The sequence below is a fragment of the Microcaecilia unicolor genome, chromosome 7 (genome assembly GCF_901765095.1).
Source record: "Microcaecilia unicolor chromosome 7, aMicUni1.1, whole genome shotgun sequence".
Lineage (NCBI taxonomy): Eukaryota > Metazoa > Chordata > Amphibia > Gymnophiona > Siphonopidae > Microcaecilia > Microcaecilia unicolor.
The window spans coordinates 131,956,375-131,970,596 of NC_044037.1; the positions used below are offsets into that span (position 1 = coordinate 131,956,375).

The 14,222-nt window shown below is 42.5% G+C and overlaps 1 protein-coding gene across 1 annotated transcript in view; it reads right to left on the minus strand.

Moving 5' to 3' along the window:
- Window positions 1-14,222, minus strand: part of LSS (lanosterol synthase) — a 968,970-nt gene that overhangs the window by 49,439 nt on the left and 905,309 nt on the right. The window contains exon 21 of the mRNA XM_030210819.1: window positions 11,477-11,555. Within this exon, the coding sequence (XP_030066679.1) occupies window positions 11,477-11,555 (79 nt within the window). The remainder of the gene's footprint in view (window positions 1-11,476; window positions 11,556-14,222) is intronic.

Sequence of the window (14,222 nt, forward strand, 5' to 3'; positions counted from 1 at the left end):
GGTGGATGTGAAGCGTCTGTTCATGCTTTCCAAAAATACTAGGACTAGGGGGCATGCGATGAAACTACAGTGTAGTAAATTTAAAACAAATCGGAGAAAATGTTTCTTCACCCAACGTGTAATTAAACTCTGGAATTCGTTGCCGGAGAAAGTGGTGAAGGCGGTTAGCTTAGCAGAGTTTAAAAAGGGGTTGGACGGTTTCCTAAAGGACAAGTCCATAAACCGCTACTAAACGGACTTGGAAAAATCCAAAATTCCAGGAATAACATGTATAGAATGTTTGTACGTTTGGGAAGCTTGCCAGGTGCCCTTGGCCTGGATTGGCCGCTGTCGTGGACAGGATGCTGGGCTCGATTGACCCTTGGTCTTTTCCCAGTATGGCATTACTTATGTACTTATTGAAGTCGATTAAATTCTTTGGGCCATACGTACCTTATCGCCGGCGAAGGCACCGGGGCCGGATGGCTTTACCAACAAGTTTTATAAGATTTTTGGAAAGTTGCTGGCCCCGGTGCTATTGAGGGTCTTCCACTCATTTGTGGAGGGCCATGATATCCCGTCATCTTGGAACCTCGCGAATATTACTATAATTCCTAAGCCAGGTAAAGATCCACAGTTATGTGGCTCTTATCGTCCGATCTCCCTATTGGGGGTGGACTACAAACTTTTTACAAAAATTTTGGCTACTCGTCTGCAACACTATCTTCCTCAGCTGACTCGTGAGGACCAGGCGGGTTTTATCCACGGTCGTCAAACTTTTGATAATATACGGCGTGCCCTTCATCTTATGTATCATGCTGTGACAACTCGTGTGCCTCTCTGTATTCTCTCATTAGACGCGGAGAAGGCATTTGACCACGTACATTGGCCATATATGTTTGCGGTGCTGCAGCGAGTTGGTGTAGAGGGCCCTTTTCTAAGCTGGTTGCGTTTGATTTATAGAGCTCCTTGCGCGTCAGTTCGGGTCAATGGGGGTAGATCGTCCCCGTTTTCACTGTTTCGAGGCACTCGGCAGGGGTGTGCTCTCTCGCCTCTTCTTTTCGCCCTTGCGGTCAAACCGTTAGCGTAATGTATTCGGGCCCATCCGGAGATCCAGGGCATTCGACGTGGGGAAGTCGACACCAAACTGCTTTTATTCGCAGATGATCTCCTCCTCACGCTTTCTGCTCCGACGACTTCTTTCCCGGCCCTGACTTCTGTCCTTCGGGACTTTGGCGCCTTGTCCGGGTTTAAAATTAATCTGGATAAGTCGGAAGCCCTTAATGTCTCGGTCCCCGAAGATCAGGTGGCACGGTTGAAAAGAGATTACCCTTTCAAGTGGGCTTCCGCAGGTATCAAGTACCTGGGATTTATACTAACGAAAAAGTTTGCAGATCTTTATGCAGCTAATTTCCCAGGGAAACTTATGGAACTCTTTTTGGAACTTGAATGGTGGGAGGGTCTTACTATCTCCTGGCTCGGTCGCATTGCGGCGGTTAAAATGATCCTGCTTCCTAAGCTTTTATATTTGTTTATGGTGCTCCCTATTTCAATGCCAGACAAGTTTTTTAGGGGGTTGCAACATAGAGTTTTCTCCTTTATTTGGAAGAAGAGACCTCCCCGGTTCGTAAGGAGGTGATGTATCAGCCTCGCGCTCATGGGGGGATGGGAGTTCCTTGGTTTTGGGCTTATTATCAGGCAGCCCATCTTCGCATCCTTGCGGCTTGGATGCAGAGATTGGGGAAATCATGGGAGCGCTTAGAGCAAACTTGGTTGGCTCCTTTCCCATTGGGCACTGTCCCATGGCTGCCAGATCACCAGCTCATGGTGCTTTTGAAGACTTTGCCCCCATTGTTACAAAAGCCACTATTAGTTTGGAGAGCAGTGCGTCGCCGTTTTTTTCCTAGTCACCAGTATTTCCGATATATGTTTATTCGCTTTGCCCCACAATTTCCACCTGGGTTAGAGTCTGGGGGATTTCAGAGATGGGAGGCACTAGGTCTGTGCGAGCTGGGGCAGATATGGGAGGAGGGTGAGATGGTTTCCTTCCAATATCTTCAAGAGGAATATGGGATCCCTGCCTCTCACTCCTTCCAATATCGTCAGGTAAGGGATTTTATTAGTAGAAAGGCAAGGGAGGACTTGAATTTAGATGAAACTCTTTTGGAACGTGCAATGAGAAGTGGGGGAGGTAGAGGGGGAGTCTCTCGCTTATATAGGGCTCTTTTGTCATTTAGTAGACCAGTTCTTTATTATTTGGCCAAATGGGAGCAGGCACTGGGTGCGTCTTATGACTTCCCCTTGTGGGAAAGGATATTCAAATCTCTGCTTAAAGTTTCTGTATCTAGTGCCTTAATGGAGAATGGATATAAAATTTTGTATAACTGGTATTATACTCCCAGTAGGTTACATAAGATGTTCCCATCAGTGTCAGCCTTGTGCTGGCGCCAATGTGCTGGGGTGGGGGATATGTATCATATTTGGTGGACGTGTCCTAAGGCTCAGAAGTATTGGACTGATGTATTACGCCTTGTATATAGTATCCCCAAGGTCTCTTACTCATTAAGAATGGAACACTGCGTTCTCCATGTCAAGCCTCGAGGTGTCAAGCCGCTTGTTCATCATCTAGCTACATTTGTTTTTGTGGCCAGCAAGCTGGTTTTGGCAGCGGTGTGGAGGCAGAGTACAATACCGGGTTTGGAAGTAGTGGTCCGTAGACTGGATCGTATTCATCTAATGTCTAAGTTCACAGCAAAACGAACTGGTCATCTTATACCATACCAGAAGATATGGGACCCATATGTGTCCTGGTCTGCTTGTCCGGATCCCACCCTTGGACTTTCATAGTGGGGGGAGGGTGTTGGGGGGGGGGGGGGGTTGTTGTGGGTGTTTTTGTCCATTAGCTGTGTAGCAACATGCTAACGATATTTGCTGTTCTGATGTCGTTTGTGAAATTATTGTTGCTGTAATGGCGCTTATTTTCAATAAAAGTTTCAAAAAATAAAAAAAGATTGTCTGTTGTGATCCAGTCTGTTATAGTTGCTGTTTTGCTGAAAACAGATCTTGCGTTTATGTATCCTATTTGGATTGGTGTATAGGATTCGGCGTTGGGTGAGTACGTGTTGATTCTTAGTAATTGGCTGTTGCCTTGGTATTTGGTTTTGTTGTGTCCTTTCTTTCCTGTCGGTTGTTTCCGTGTGTTTTCCCTTTTAGTAGGTTGTTGTCTTTTAGGTCTGGTGGGTTATGATTGAGTTGTTTGTGGGGTATTTGTGCTGTGGCCAGATTGTTGTCTGTGTTGGGGTTTGTCCATGCGTAGTAAATCAGCTTTATAAGGCATTTGTATTTGTTAAACAAAGTTGAAGGATGTGCCACTGCAGTAATTATTTTGCAAGACACTCTGATGTGTGTTTAGAGGTTGACCAGACTCAAGTCTAATATAATGAGGTAATGCAACTTTATTTAAAAATGTCAGTGTTTCTAAGGTTTCTATAAATGTGTATGTGGTTTATATTGATGCAAGACAGACTGTGTACTTCGTAATCCATCATCAAGAACACTGTAAGGCATTATTTAGGAGTACTCAACCTGTATGCTTTAGTGCCCCCTCAAAATGGCAGGTCTAGCTATGCCCCTGTCCTAAATAGATTATAGCCTGGTATGTTTGCATCCCATTCATGGGAACCGTAGAGCCACGTCTCTGTGATTGCAACAACGTCTAAGTCTGCCTCCAACATCAGGGCTTGAAGGTCATGAACTTTATTGTTTAGACTGTGAGCATTTGTGGTCATTGCTTTCCATCTACATTTCCTGGTACGTGTTTCAACATTAATGATTTGGGGGTGTATTTTGTCTTTGGGTACCTTCATATCTTTTTGTTCCACCTTCATTGCTTTTTCTTCTGCCTCAGTTCTATTTTCAGGAACATCACAGTCACTTCGCCTTTTAATCATACTTGCTGTCATTTGCTCTTTTTTCCACCTTTGTTAATACATGGAATACATCTAGTATGGGTTTCCATGATGGTATTCTTAAACAACAGGAAGTGAAAAAGTAAACTGAAAGGAATCCCATGTAGAGCATAGTCAGCAAACAACAGTGGGTTGGTGGACAAGGCTTGAGATGAACCAAGGACACATCCTCATCCTCCTCGACCTATCTGCCGCCTTTGACACCGTCAATCATAATTTACTTCTTGACACACTGTCCTCCTTCGGGTTCCAGGGCTCCGTCCTCTCCTGGTTCTCTTCGTATCTTTCCCAACGCACCTTCAGAGTATTTTCTAATGGCTCTTCCTAATGGGGTTCTTCAAGGATCTGTCCTTGGATCGCTTCTTTTCTCGATATACACCTCTTCCCTGGGCTCGCTGATCTCATCACATGGTTTCCAGTACCATCTCTATGCTGATGACACCCAGCTTTACCTCTCCACTCCCGACATCACAGTCGAAACCCAGGCCAAAGTTTCGGCCTGCCTTTCAGACATCGCTGCCTGGATGTCCAACCGGCATCTGAAACTGAACATGGCAAAGACTGAGCTCCTTGTCTTTCCACCCAAACCCTCTTCTCCTCTTCCCCCACTTTCCGTCTCTGTTGACAACGCCCTCATCCTCCCCGTCTCTTCAGCCTGCAATCTCGGAGTCATTTTCGACTCCTCCCTCTCCTTCTCTGCCCATATCCAGCAGACAGCTAAGACCTGTCGCTTCTTCCTCTATAATATTAGCAAAATTCGCCCATTCCTCTCTGAACAGACCACCCGAACCCTCGTCCACTCGCTCTTTACCTCTCGTCTTGACTATTGCAACCTTCTCCTCACTGGCCTCCCGCTTAGCCACCTATCCCCCCTTCAATCTGTCCAAAATTCCGCCGCACGTCTTATCTACCACGTGAACCAATACTCTCATATCACCCCTCTCCTCAAGTCGCTTCACTGGCTCACGATCCGCTACCGTATACAGTTCAAGCTTCTCCTATTGACCTTCAAGTGCACTCAATCTGCAGCCCCCCATTACCTCTCTACCCTCCTCTCCCCACCCGTAACCTCCGCTCTCAGTACAAATCACTCCTATCTGTACCCTTCTCCACCACCGCTAACTCCAGACTCCGCCCCTTCTGCCTCGCATCACCTTATGCCTGGAACAGACTTCCCGAGCCCATATGCCATGCGCCCTCCCTGCCCATTTTTAAGTCCTTACTCAAAGCCCATCTCTTCTCCCTTGCTTTTGGCGCCTAACCACCTTCCCCATTCATGATACCTACACTGACTTCATAGTTTGTTACCTTTAGATTGTAAGCTCTCTTGAGCAGGGACTGTCCTTCCCCATGTTTAAACTTGTACAGCGCTGCGTAACCCTGGCAGCGCTATAGAAATGCTAAGTAGTAGTAGTAGTAGTAGATGGTCATCAATGAAAAAACACAATTTTATTTCTGGTACTTGTAAACATATATAAAGCCTGACACAGCACCGTGTTTTGGTATGGAGTGCCTGCCTCAGGGATCTATTAGACATAAAACATAAATACAGTAAAGTCTACTGGGGCTCAAACTAAATCAACCAAAGATCTATTTGTTGATGTAGATGATTCAAAATATAATTTAGAAAAGTCATTAAAAATACTGGGCATTACCCTGAATTCCAATCTGACTATGGAAACCCAGATAAATCTTTTGATAAAAAGGGTTTTTTTAGAATATGAGGAAATTAAGAAGAGTCCACAAATATATACAATTAGATCATTTTAGATTAGTAGTTCAATCGCTAATTTTAAGTAAGTTAGATTACTGTAACATTGTCTATTTGGGTATTTCCAAAACTTTACAGAAAAGATTACAAATGGTTCAAAATGTAGCAATTCAGTTAATCTTTGGCTTGAAAAAAAATCTGATAACTTCATCTTTCATTGGCTTCAGGTGGAGGCAAGAGTACTTTGTAAATTATACTCTGATATTTAAAATCTTGCATGGTATGTCTCCTCTTGTCGTGTCCCGGTTTCCATAACATTTCCACATCCTAAGGGTACTGTTTCACAGAAAACATTTTCTACCCTATTTTCTTATCATGCAGTAAATATTTGGTTTAATTTGCCTAGAGAAATCAGGTTTCTATTTAACTATGATGCACTTATAAAAGCGATTAAAATATTTTTATTTCATAAATATGTGCTTTTAAGATAGTCAGTAGCATTTTATTTGATTATGTTGAATTGTCATGATTTTTATTATGAATATTTTTGTTTGAATTTCTTGTCTTTAAAGCAAATTGTATTTGTATTCTGTAATACCCTAGATCAATGATCCTTTGAACCTTTATTGGTAAATATCAGAATATAAAAGTCTGATCAATACATTTTATGTAGAAGTCCTACTTACAGGTTAGGAGAGTCCCAGCAAACTCCATATAAACCAACACAGCCTTCTTTTTCAAAATGGCAATTGGGCCTATGTGCACAGAAGCAGCAGCAAGAGACACCATTTTCCTCCTCCTGCTCAGAGACAGTGATGGGGAATAATGTAGGTTGGTGAAGGGGTAGATTATAGCTCCACTTTTTGGCAGAATGGCTGCACAATTTGGAGTTTACAATTTGAACTGATAAACTTAGTTTCATGTTGGTGGGGGGGGGGGGGGGGGAGTTATCAGTTTAAATTATTTTTAAAAATCAGAGACGTTAAATATATTAAAACCAGAAAATCTACAATAAAATGTTCAACATTAATAAAAGTACTACAAAATGTGTTTTCATGCTATAAGTACTATTCTGGGTATCTAGTCTGTTGGAATTAAATGTGTACATTTGAGTCACATAGCAATCACCAGCGAAGAAAAGGTACAAAACTGAGTACATCGAAAAAGAAGTTTTTGGCAGGGGAGTGTTTTTTTTTATACAGTGTTTATCAGCTATAAACCATGAATATCAGAAAATGCAGAAACCAAAAATATAAGAACATACAGGAGCAACAAGAAATGTTTCCTTTAAACATGAATATGTTTGCAACCCCTGGAATAGCTTATTAGAAGAGGTGGTAGAAAACCTCTTCTTTTTCATAGAGAGGGTGGTTGATGCCTGGAATGCCTTCCCAAGGCAGGTGGTGGAGAAAAAAATGGTGCTGACATTCAAAAAGGCATGGGATGAACATAGAGGATCTCTAATTAGAAAATGATTGGTATAAAAAACAAAATTTAAAGGGTTGCATATGTGTTTGCATATCAAGTGGTGCTTAGACGGCAACTCTGGCTGTAAATGCTAAGGGCCCCTTTTATAAAGTGGCGGTAAGTCCATTGCAGGCTTACCGCTCGTTAAAAAGAAAGTACTGCCGGGCTGTTAGTTCCCACCTCCAGTGCACCATCATATCCGGTGCTACAAAAATATATTTTTGTAGTGCTGGTGTGTACCTGGAAGTAATCGGGCAGACTGCTGTTACTGCAGGGTTAGCACGGGAGCCCTTACTGCCACCTCAATGGGTGGCAGTAAGAGCTCCCCCCCCCAAAAAAAAAATGGCCACGCAGCAAGGGCTTCACTTGCCACATGGCTATTTCCTTAAGAAAAGAAAGACCTACCCTTTACTTGTTGCGATAAAAGGGGGCTTTGGTGCCCATCAAAAACACATGCTGATGCCACTGCAGGCCCCCTTTTGCCGCAGTTTGGTAAAAGGGGCCCTAAGGCCGGTGCTGGGCTGGCTGGCTTGTACAGTCTATGTCCTGCATATAGAAATCTAGTTTAGGATGGGCTGGAGAGGGCTTCGATGGAGACTCCAGTAATTTGGAAGGTGAGGACAGTGCCAGGCAGACTTTTACAGTCCGTGTTCCACAAATGACATAACAGATTTGGTTAGGCTGGAGTGGGCTTTGACAGCAACTCCAATAGTTGGAACATAAGGACAGAGCCGGGCGAACTTCTACAGTCTATGTTCCAGAAACACCAAAGAAAGACCATGATCAAGTATATAATCTCAAGTTCATTGTTGATTTAAATTTATTTATTGCATTTGTATCCCACATTATCCCACCTATTTGCAGGCTCAATGTGGCTTATATAGTTTTGTTATGACATTGTCATTCCAGAATATCAGATACAGTTAGTAGTGTACAGAGATTAAGTAGGGAAGAAAGAGGAAGTGATTAGGCGGGTGATTGTATAAGTAGATTTTCATAGCTGGTTGGGTTTGGAAAATGGATCAGTGAAGCTATTGGTTCTCGTTGTAGGCCTTGTTGAAGAAGTATGTCTTCAGAGATTTGCGAAAGTTATTTGTTTTGACAATTGATTTCAGGTCTGTGGGTAGAGCATTCCATATCTGCGTGCTCGTGTAAGAGAAGGCAGTGGCATGCATCAACTTGTATTTTAGTCCTTTACAACTGGGGAAGTGCAGATTGAGAAATTTGCGGGATGTTCTTGTGGCATTTCTGGGAGGTAAGTCCACTAGGTTCAGCATGTAGATTGGGCCGTCTGCGTGAATAATTTTGTGTACCATCGTACATATCTTGAACGCGATGCGTTCCTTAAGTGGGAGCCAGTGCAGTTTCTCTCTTAGGGGTTTTGCACTTTCATATTTAGTTTTTCCAAATATGAGTCTGGCGGCAGTATTCTGGGCTGTTTGGAGTTTTTTGATAGTCTGTTCTTTGCAGCCTGCATATAGTGCGTTGCAGTAATCCAGATGGTTTATTACCATTGACTATACCAGGGTACGGAAGATGTATCTCGGGAAGTATGGTTTTATTCTTTTGAGTTTCCACATGGTGTGGAACATCTTTTTCGCCGTGTTCTTCACGTGGGTGTCGAGGGTGAGGTTTCGATCAATAGTAACTCCGAGAATTTTCAGGTTTTGTGAGACTGGAAGAGAACAGTATGGTGTGATTATGGTAGAGAAGTTTTTTGTGTTATGTTGGGAGGTGAGTACAAGACATTGTGTTTTTTCTGCGTTAAGTTTTAGTTGGAATGCATCCGCCCAGGTGTGCATGATTTGGAGGCTTTGGTTGATCTTGATGGTGATTTCATTTAGATCATGTTTGAACAGGATGTAGATTGTGACATTGTCTGCATATATGTAAGGACTGAGGTTTTGATTGGCTAGAAGTTTGGCTAACGGTATCATCATTAGGTTGAATAAGGTTGGTGAGAGGGGGGATCCTTGGGGTACTCCACATTCGGGTGTCTATGGGGGTGATCTGTCTGCATGCGTTGTTACTTGGTATGATCCTGTGGTCAGGAATCCTTTGAACCATTTGAGAACTGTGCCTCCTATTCCGAAGTATTCTAGTATATGTAATAGTATTCTATGATTCACCATGTCAAAGGCACTAGACATGTCGAATTGTAAGAGGAGTATGTTGTCACTGGTTGCAATTGCTTGTCTGAATGAGTTCATTGCAGACACTAGAACGGTTTCAGTACTGTGATTTGACCGAAATCCTGATTGAGAATCGTGCAGAATTGAGTATTTGTTTAGGTATTCGGTAAGTTGTTTCGTCAGTACACCTTCCATGAGTTTGGTTATGAGCGGAATGAATGTTACTGGGCGGTAATTGGTTAGGTCCAATGTGCTTTTCTTGGGATCTTTTGGCAGCGGTGTAAGTAGGATGTTTCCTTTATCCATGGGGAAGAGCCCATTTTGAAGCCTGTAGTTTATGTGGTTCGTGAGGTCTGTTTTGAATTGTTTGGGTGCAGATCTTATCAGACTAGTAGGGCAAGTGTCTAGTTTGCACTGCGATTTGGTGTATTTTCCGAGCCAGTGAGAGATTTTGTCTGATGAGAGTGTGTTAAGTTGGTCCAAGATCGATCTGCTGGGTATTCTCTGGGTTTTGGGTCTAGACATTCAAGGATGTCTGTGTACTCTGTTGTGTTGGTATGTATCATGAATTGGAGCTTTGTTATTTTTTTCATTGAAGTATTTCGCAAGATTGGTTGCTGATGGGGTGTCTGTGTTGTTGGAGGTAACCGTTGTGATAATGAATATGACAGTTGAGCAGACTGGATGGATCATTCAAGTCTTTATCTGCTGTCACTTACTATGCTACTATGTAAAACAAATCTGTAATAAATAAATAAAATTTAAGCAAGGAAGAGGAGGCTATGATCAGAGCAAAGTAGATTTGAATAAAGATGCATGCCAAACTCCAATACAACAGTGGACATGCTTTGGCATGCACTCAACTATGACTGAGTGGAAGTACATATCTATATCTTTCTGCAGGCAATCAAGCTTGTACAAAATATGAGACTGTCTCTATAGAGGATGATGGTAAAGCAAAGGAAGATAACAACCAAAGCATGTATTGGTAAGTATTAAATGGAGTGGGTCAAACAGACCTTATTTGCCAATATTTTTATCTGTTGCATTTGTATCCCACATTTTCCCACCTTTCTGCAGGCTAAATGTGGCTTACATCGTACCGGAGGTGTGTTTGCAGTCTCCGGTGTTTACAAATACAGAGTGATGTTTAGATGAGATAAAGTTCATGTGGGACAGCTACATAAGGTTGTTGAACAATGGGAGAGTTGTGTTTTGTGCATTTTGAATTCTAGTGTTATTGTGCTGCAGAGATCAGGCATTTGTTGGGTTCGTAGGGTATGTCTTTTTAAAAAGATAAGTTTTTAGTGTTCTCTGGAAGTGTAGGTGGTCGTACGAGGTTTCCATGGCTTTTGGTAATGTGTTCCACAATTGGGTGCTTATGTAGGAAAAGTTGGACGCGTAGGTTGATTTGTATTTGAGTCCTTTGCAGCTTGGGTAGTACAGGTTTAGGTACGTTCGTAATGATTCGGATGTGTTTCTCATAGGTAGATCGATCAAGTTTGTCATGTATCCCGGGGCTTCACTGTACTATTATGGTAAGAACTAAGAATGGCCATACTGAGACAGAACAAGTGTCAAGTAATTGGCAGAATCCCAAAAAACAGAGACAATTCCATGACGCTTACCCCCCCCCAACCCCCACCACAGGGATAAGCAGTGGTTTCTCCATTTCTACATTAATAAGGGTTTACGGATTTTTCCTCCAGAAACGTCTTTGAACCTTTTTTTCAAATCCAGCTACACTAACTGCTTTTTACTACAACCTCCAGCAACAAATTACAGTCTAATTATACACTGTGAAAATATGTTCTTCGATTTGTTTTAAATGTTCTACTTAGAAGCTTCAAGGCATGTCCCATACCCTCTGCTCTTTTTGAAAAGAGTAAAACTACTGATTTGTGTTTACCCATCCATTCCACTGAAGATTTTATAAAACTCTCATATCTCCCCTCAGCCATCTCTTCTCCAAGCAGAAGCACCTTAACCTCTTTAGCTATTTCTCAAAGGAGAAATCTGATAGCCATTGACTCATATTTAGTTTGGTGGGGTGGAATTTGAGTGGTTAAGAGTTTGGTAGGGCATGGCACAGGTGGCTGGAATTTTGTTAGGCAAGTCCTGTCTATAGTGAGATTTGCAAGTAGAGACTCTGAAATTTCAATGACGCTAATAGACTATATTGCGTGAGCTGTGGTCATCACTGATCGCGGATTCCATACCTGAGGCCAGTCTCCATTTGGTAGTTGCCTATCAATCAGAACCTGAATTCCTCTTTCTAGCACATGAACATTGGAGAACCTGCAAAGAGAAAGAATTGAGAATAACTGAAGACAGACAGTCCAAGTCCAGGGTATAGAAAAGCAAGCATGACACTTTCCTGCTGTATTCTGATGTAAGGTAAAAGCACACACCTAGATCATGAAAATTTCACTGACAGTTACGCACGTTATGAGACACTAGAACATCCCTCCTCTCCTGACACACACCTATCATGACAACATTCAGATACAAAGAAACTGGCAAGCCCATATAATGCCTCTCTATCCAAAGATACACTCACCATGGCATATGTTGACAACAGGGCATTCTTACAGCCACATAAATCATAATCACACACAATGGACACAACTAATAGTCATAGTGCATGTGTATTGGGTTCCAGAAGAAGTTGTGGTCTATGGCTCCTGGCCAAGGACTGTTACAATAGTACCTGGGCTAGACAGGAGATGGCAGTAATAAAATAAGGGCAAACCTCAGGATGTCAATATTTAAAATTCCACCAAGTAGGTAAAAGATAACTGGGTTAATTTACCTACTTATCTTTATCTGGATAAGTAGCCTAGTGGTTAATGCAGTGGACTTTGATCCTGGGGAACTGAGTTCGATTCCCACTGCAGCACCTTGTGACTCTGGGCAAATCACATTGCTCCTGGTACAAAATAAGTACCTGAATATATGTAAACCGCTTTGAATGTAGTTGCAAAAAACTTCAGAAAGGCGGTATATCAAGTCCCATTTCCCTTTCCCTTCACTGGCTAAAAGTGCTGCTGAACATCTGGCTATATCTACCTGCACCATTTTCAGGCTAGTAATGCTATTTAATAAAACTTGGCCTGGGAATGCCCAACCCCCTTTCTTAGCTGGCAAAATTTCCCGATTGTGACTATGTTCCCGGTTGGACTTGCTTTGGGGTTCCTCCAGCCACGCCAAGTCTATGTGTAAATCCTGAAGCCTGGGGGAAAAATCCTGAAATCCGGCCCAGCCCAGGCTAGTCCGTTCCTGGATCCTGTTCTTGCCAAGACGTGCTCTGCTGTTCCTGCAATCAAGCCTCACTCTTATTCGTGACCTCAGCTGGGATTGCCTTTATCAAGCACCTGGGAACTTTCTGGTTTGCATTTGCAACAGAGGTCGTCTGATGAGCTTCTCGTCGGTGAGTGCTGTTGCAGTGCTACCCTGTTACTTCTTTTTTTTTAAATTTCTTTATTTATAAATTTTTAACATCAATCACAAGCATTACATCTTGTTAAGGAAAAACAGAAAAGGAATTAAAATTAAGGAATCTTCTTGTGAAGAAAAAGAAAAACAATACATTTTCTTTCTTAGACCACTAACTTGTAGAGGAGGGGGGGGGGGGAAGAGTTAATCTGAAATAAATTAAAGCATATGGCCTGGATTACGCCGCTTACATTATATAGTGAATTACATGATCTAAAACTCAAACTGGTTCTATTTGTTCAATTTTTTTAAATCTATAAAGGATCGCAAATGTTCTGGTTCAAGAAAAACATATTTGGCATTTGCAAGGTTATGCCAAGAGAAATTTTCCACCCAGAGCTTTAACTTCGTCCCTCAGTGCCAAGAAGGTTCGTCGTCTCTCCTGAGTAACCTTCACAACATCTGGAAAAATCCAGAGTTTTTCACCATAAAATGGTTTAGCAAGATTTTTAAAATACAGTTTTTTAAGCATATTTAAATCTTGTTCGAACACAAATGAAACAAGAAGAGTTCGCCTTTCAAATATCCCATCATTAGAACTTTCCAAGAAGGCTGATAAATCTTGTAGACCTGCTTTCCCATCTTCTCCCTTTTTAGAAATTGGTAAATAAAATATTTTATTTATAGGAGGTATTAGAGTAGGTGAGACAGATAGGTTTTCAGTCAAGTATTTTTTAAATAACTCCATGGCATTCATCTCTGATGAGCGAGGGAAATTAAGAATTCGAAGGTTCAAACGCCTATTGTAGTTCTCAAAGTTCTCTATTTTCCGATGAATTATCATTTTGTCCTTAATTAATAGGTCCGTTTTAACAGTCAAGGTAGTTATATCTTGTTGAACCTGCGTTTTGTTTAACACAACTTCTTGCTTCAACGTGTCGAAAGCTGTTGTTAGTAAATCCAATTTACTCACGATTAAGGACGTCTCCTGCGCAGCCTGAGTGACTGTAGAAGTCAAGGTTTGTATCGCTGCCCAAATAGATTCCAGTGTAGGCACCATGGGGGAAACAATTTCCCTTCCGTTGTTACTTCTCGCCGTTCTGGGAGAGTCGCCACCGAACGAAGAATCTGGAGCAACGCATTCCGAGAGCTCCTGAACTTCCAAACACTGCCAGGCTACGGCGGGACATGGCGGTGGATTCACATCCGGCGAGGACAGAGTTGTTTCCGTTCCCTGTGGGTTTGATGCTCCTTCACCTTCCCCCACTGCGGGTAGACTCAAGCCGGTTGGGCGCGGTGTACTTGTGGCATACCGGTCCAGCGTTGTCTGCAATTGCGTTGTTCTTAAAGCTGTCGGCAGTAAACTTTTTACAACGCCCTTTCTTTTTGTATGAGGCACATTGAAAAAAATATCGGCAAAATCTTAAGGAATAAGCGAAAGGACTCAGACACGCTCCGGAAACCATCAAGCCTGATCCGCCATCTTGACACGCCCCCCCCCCCCCCGTCATATTCTGCTACCCTGTTACT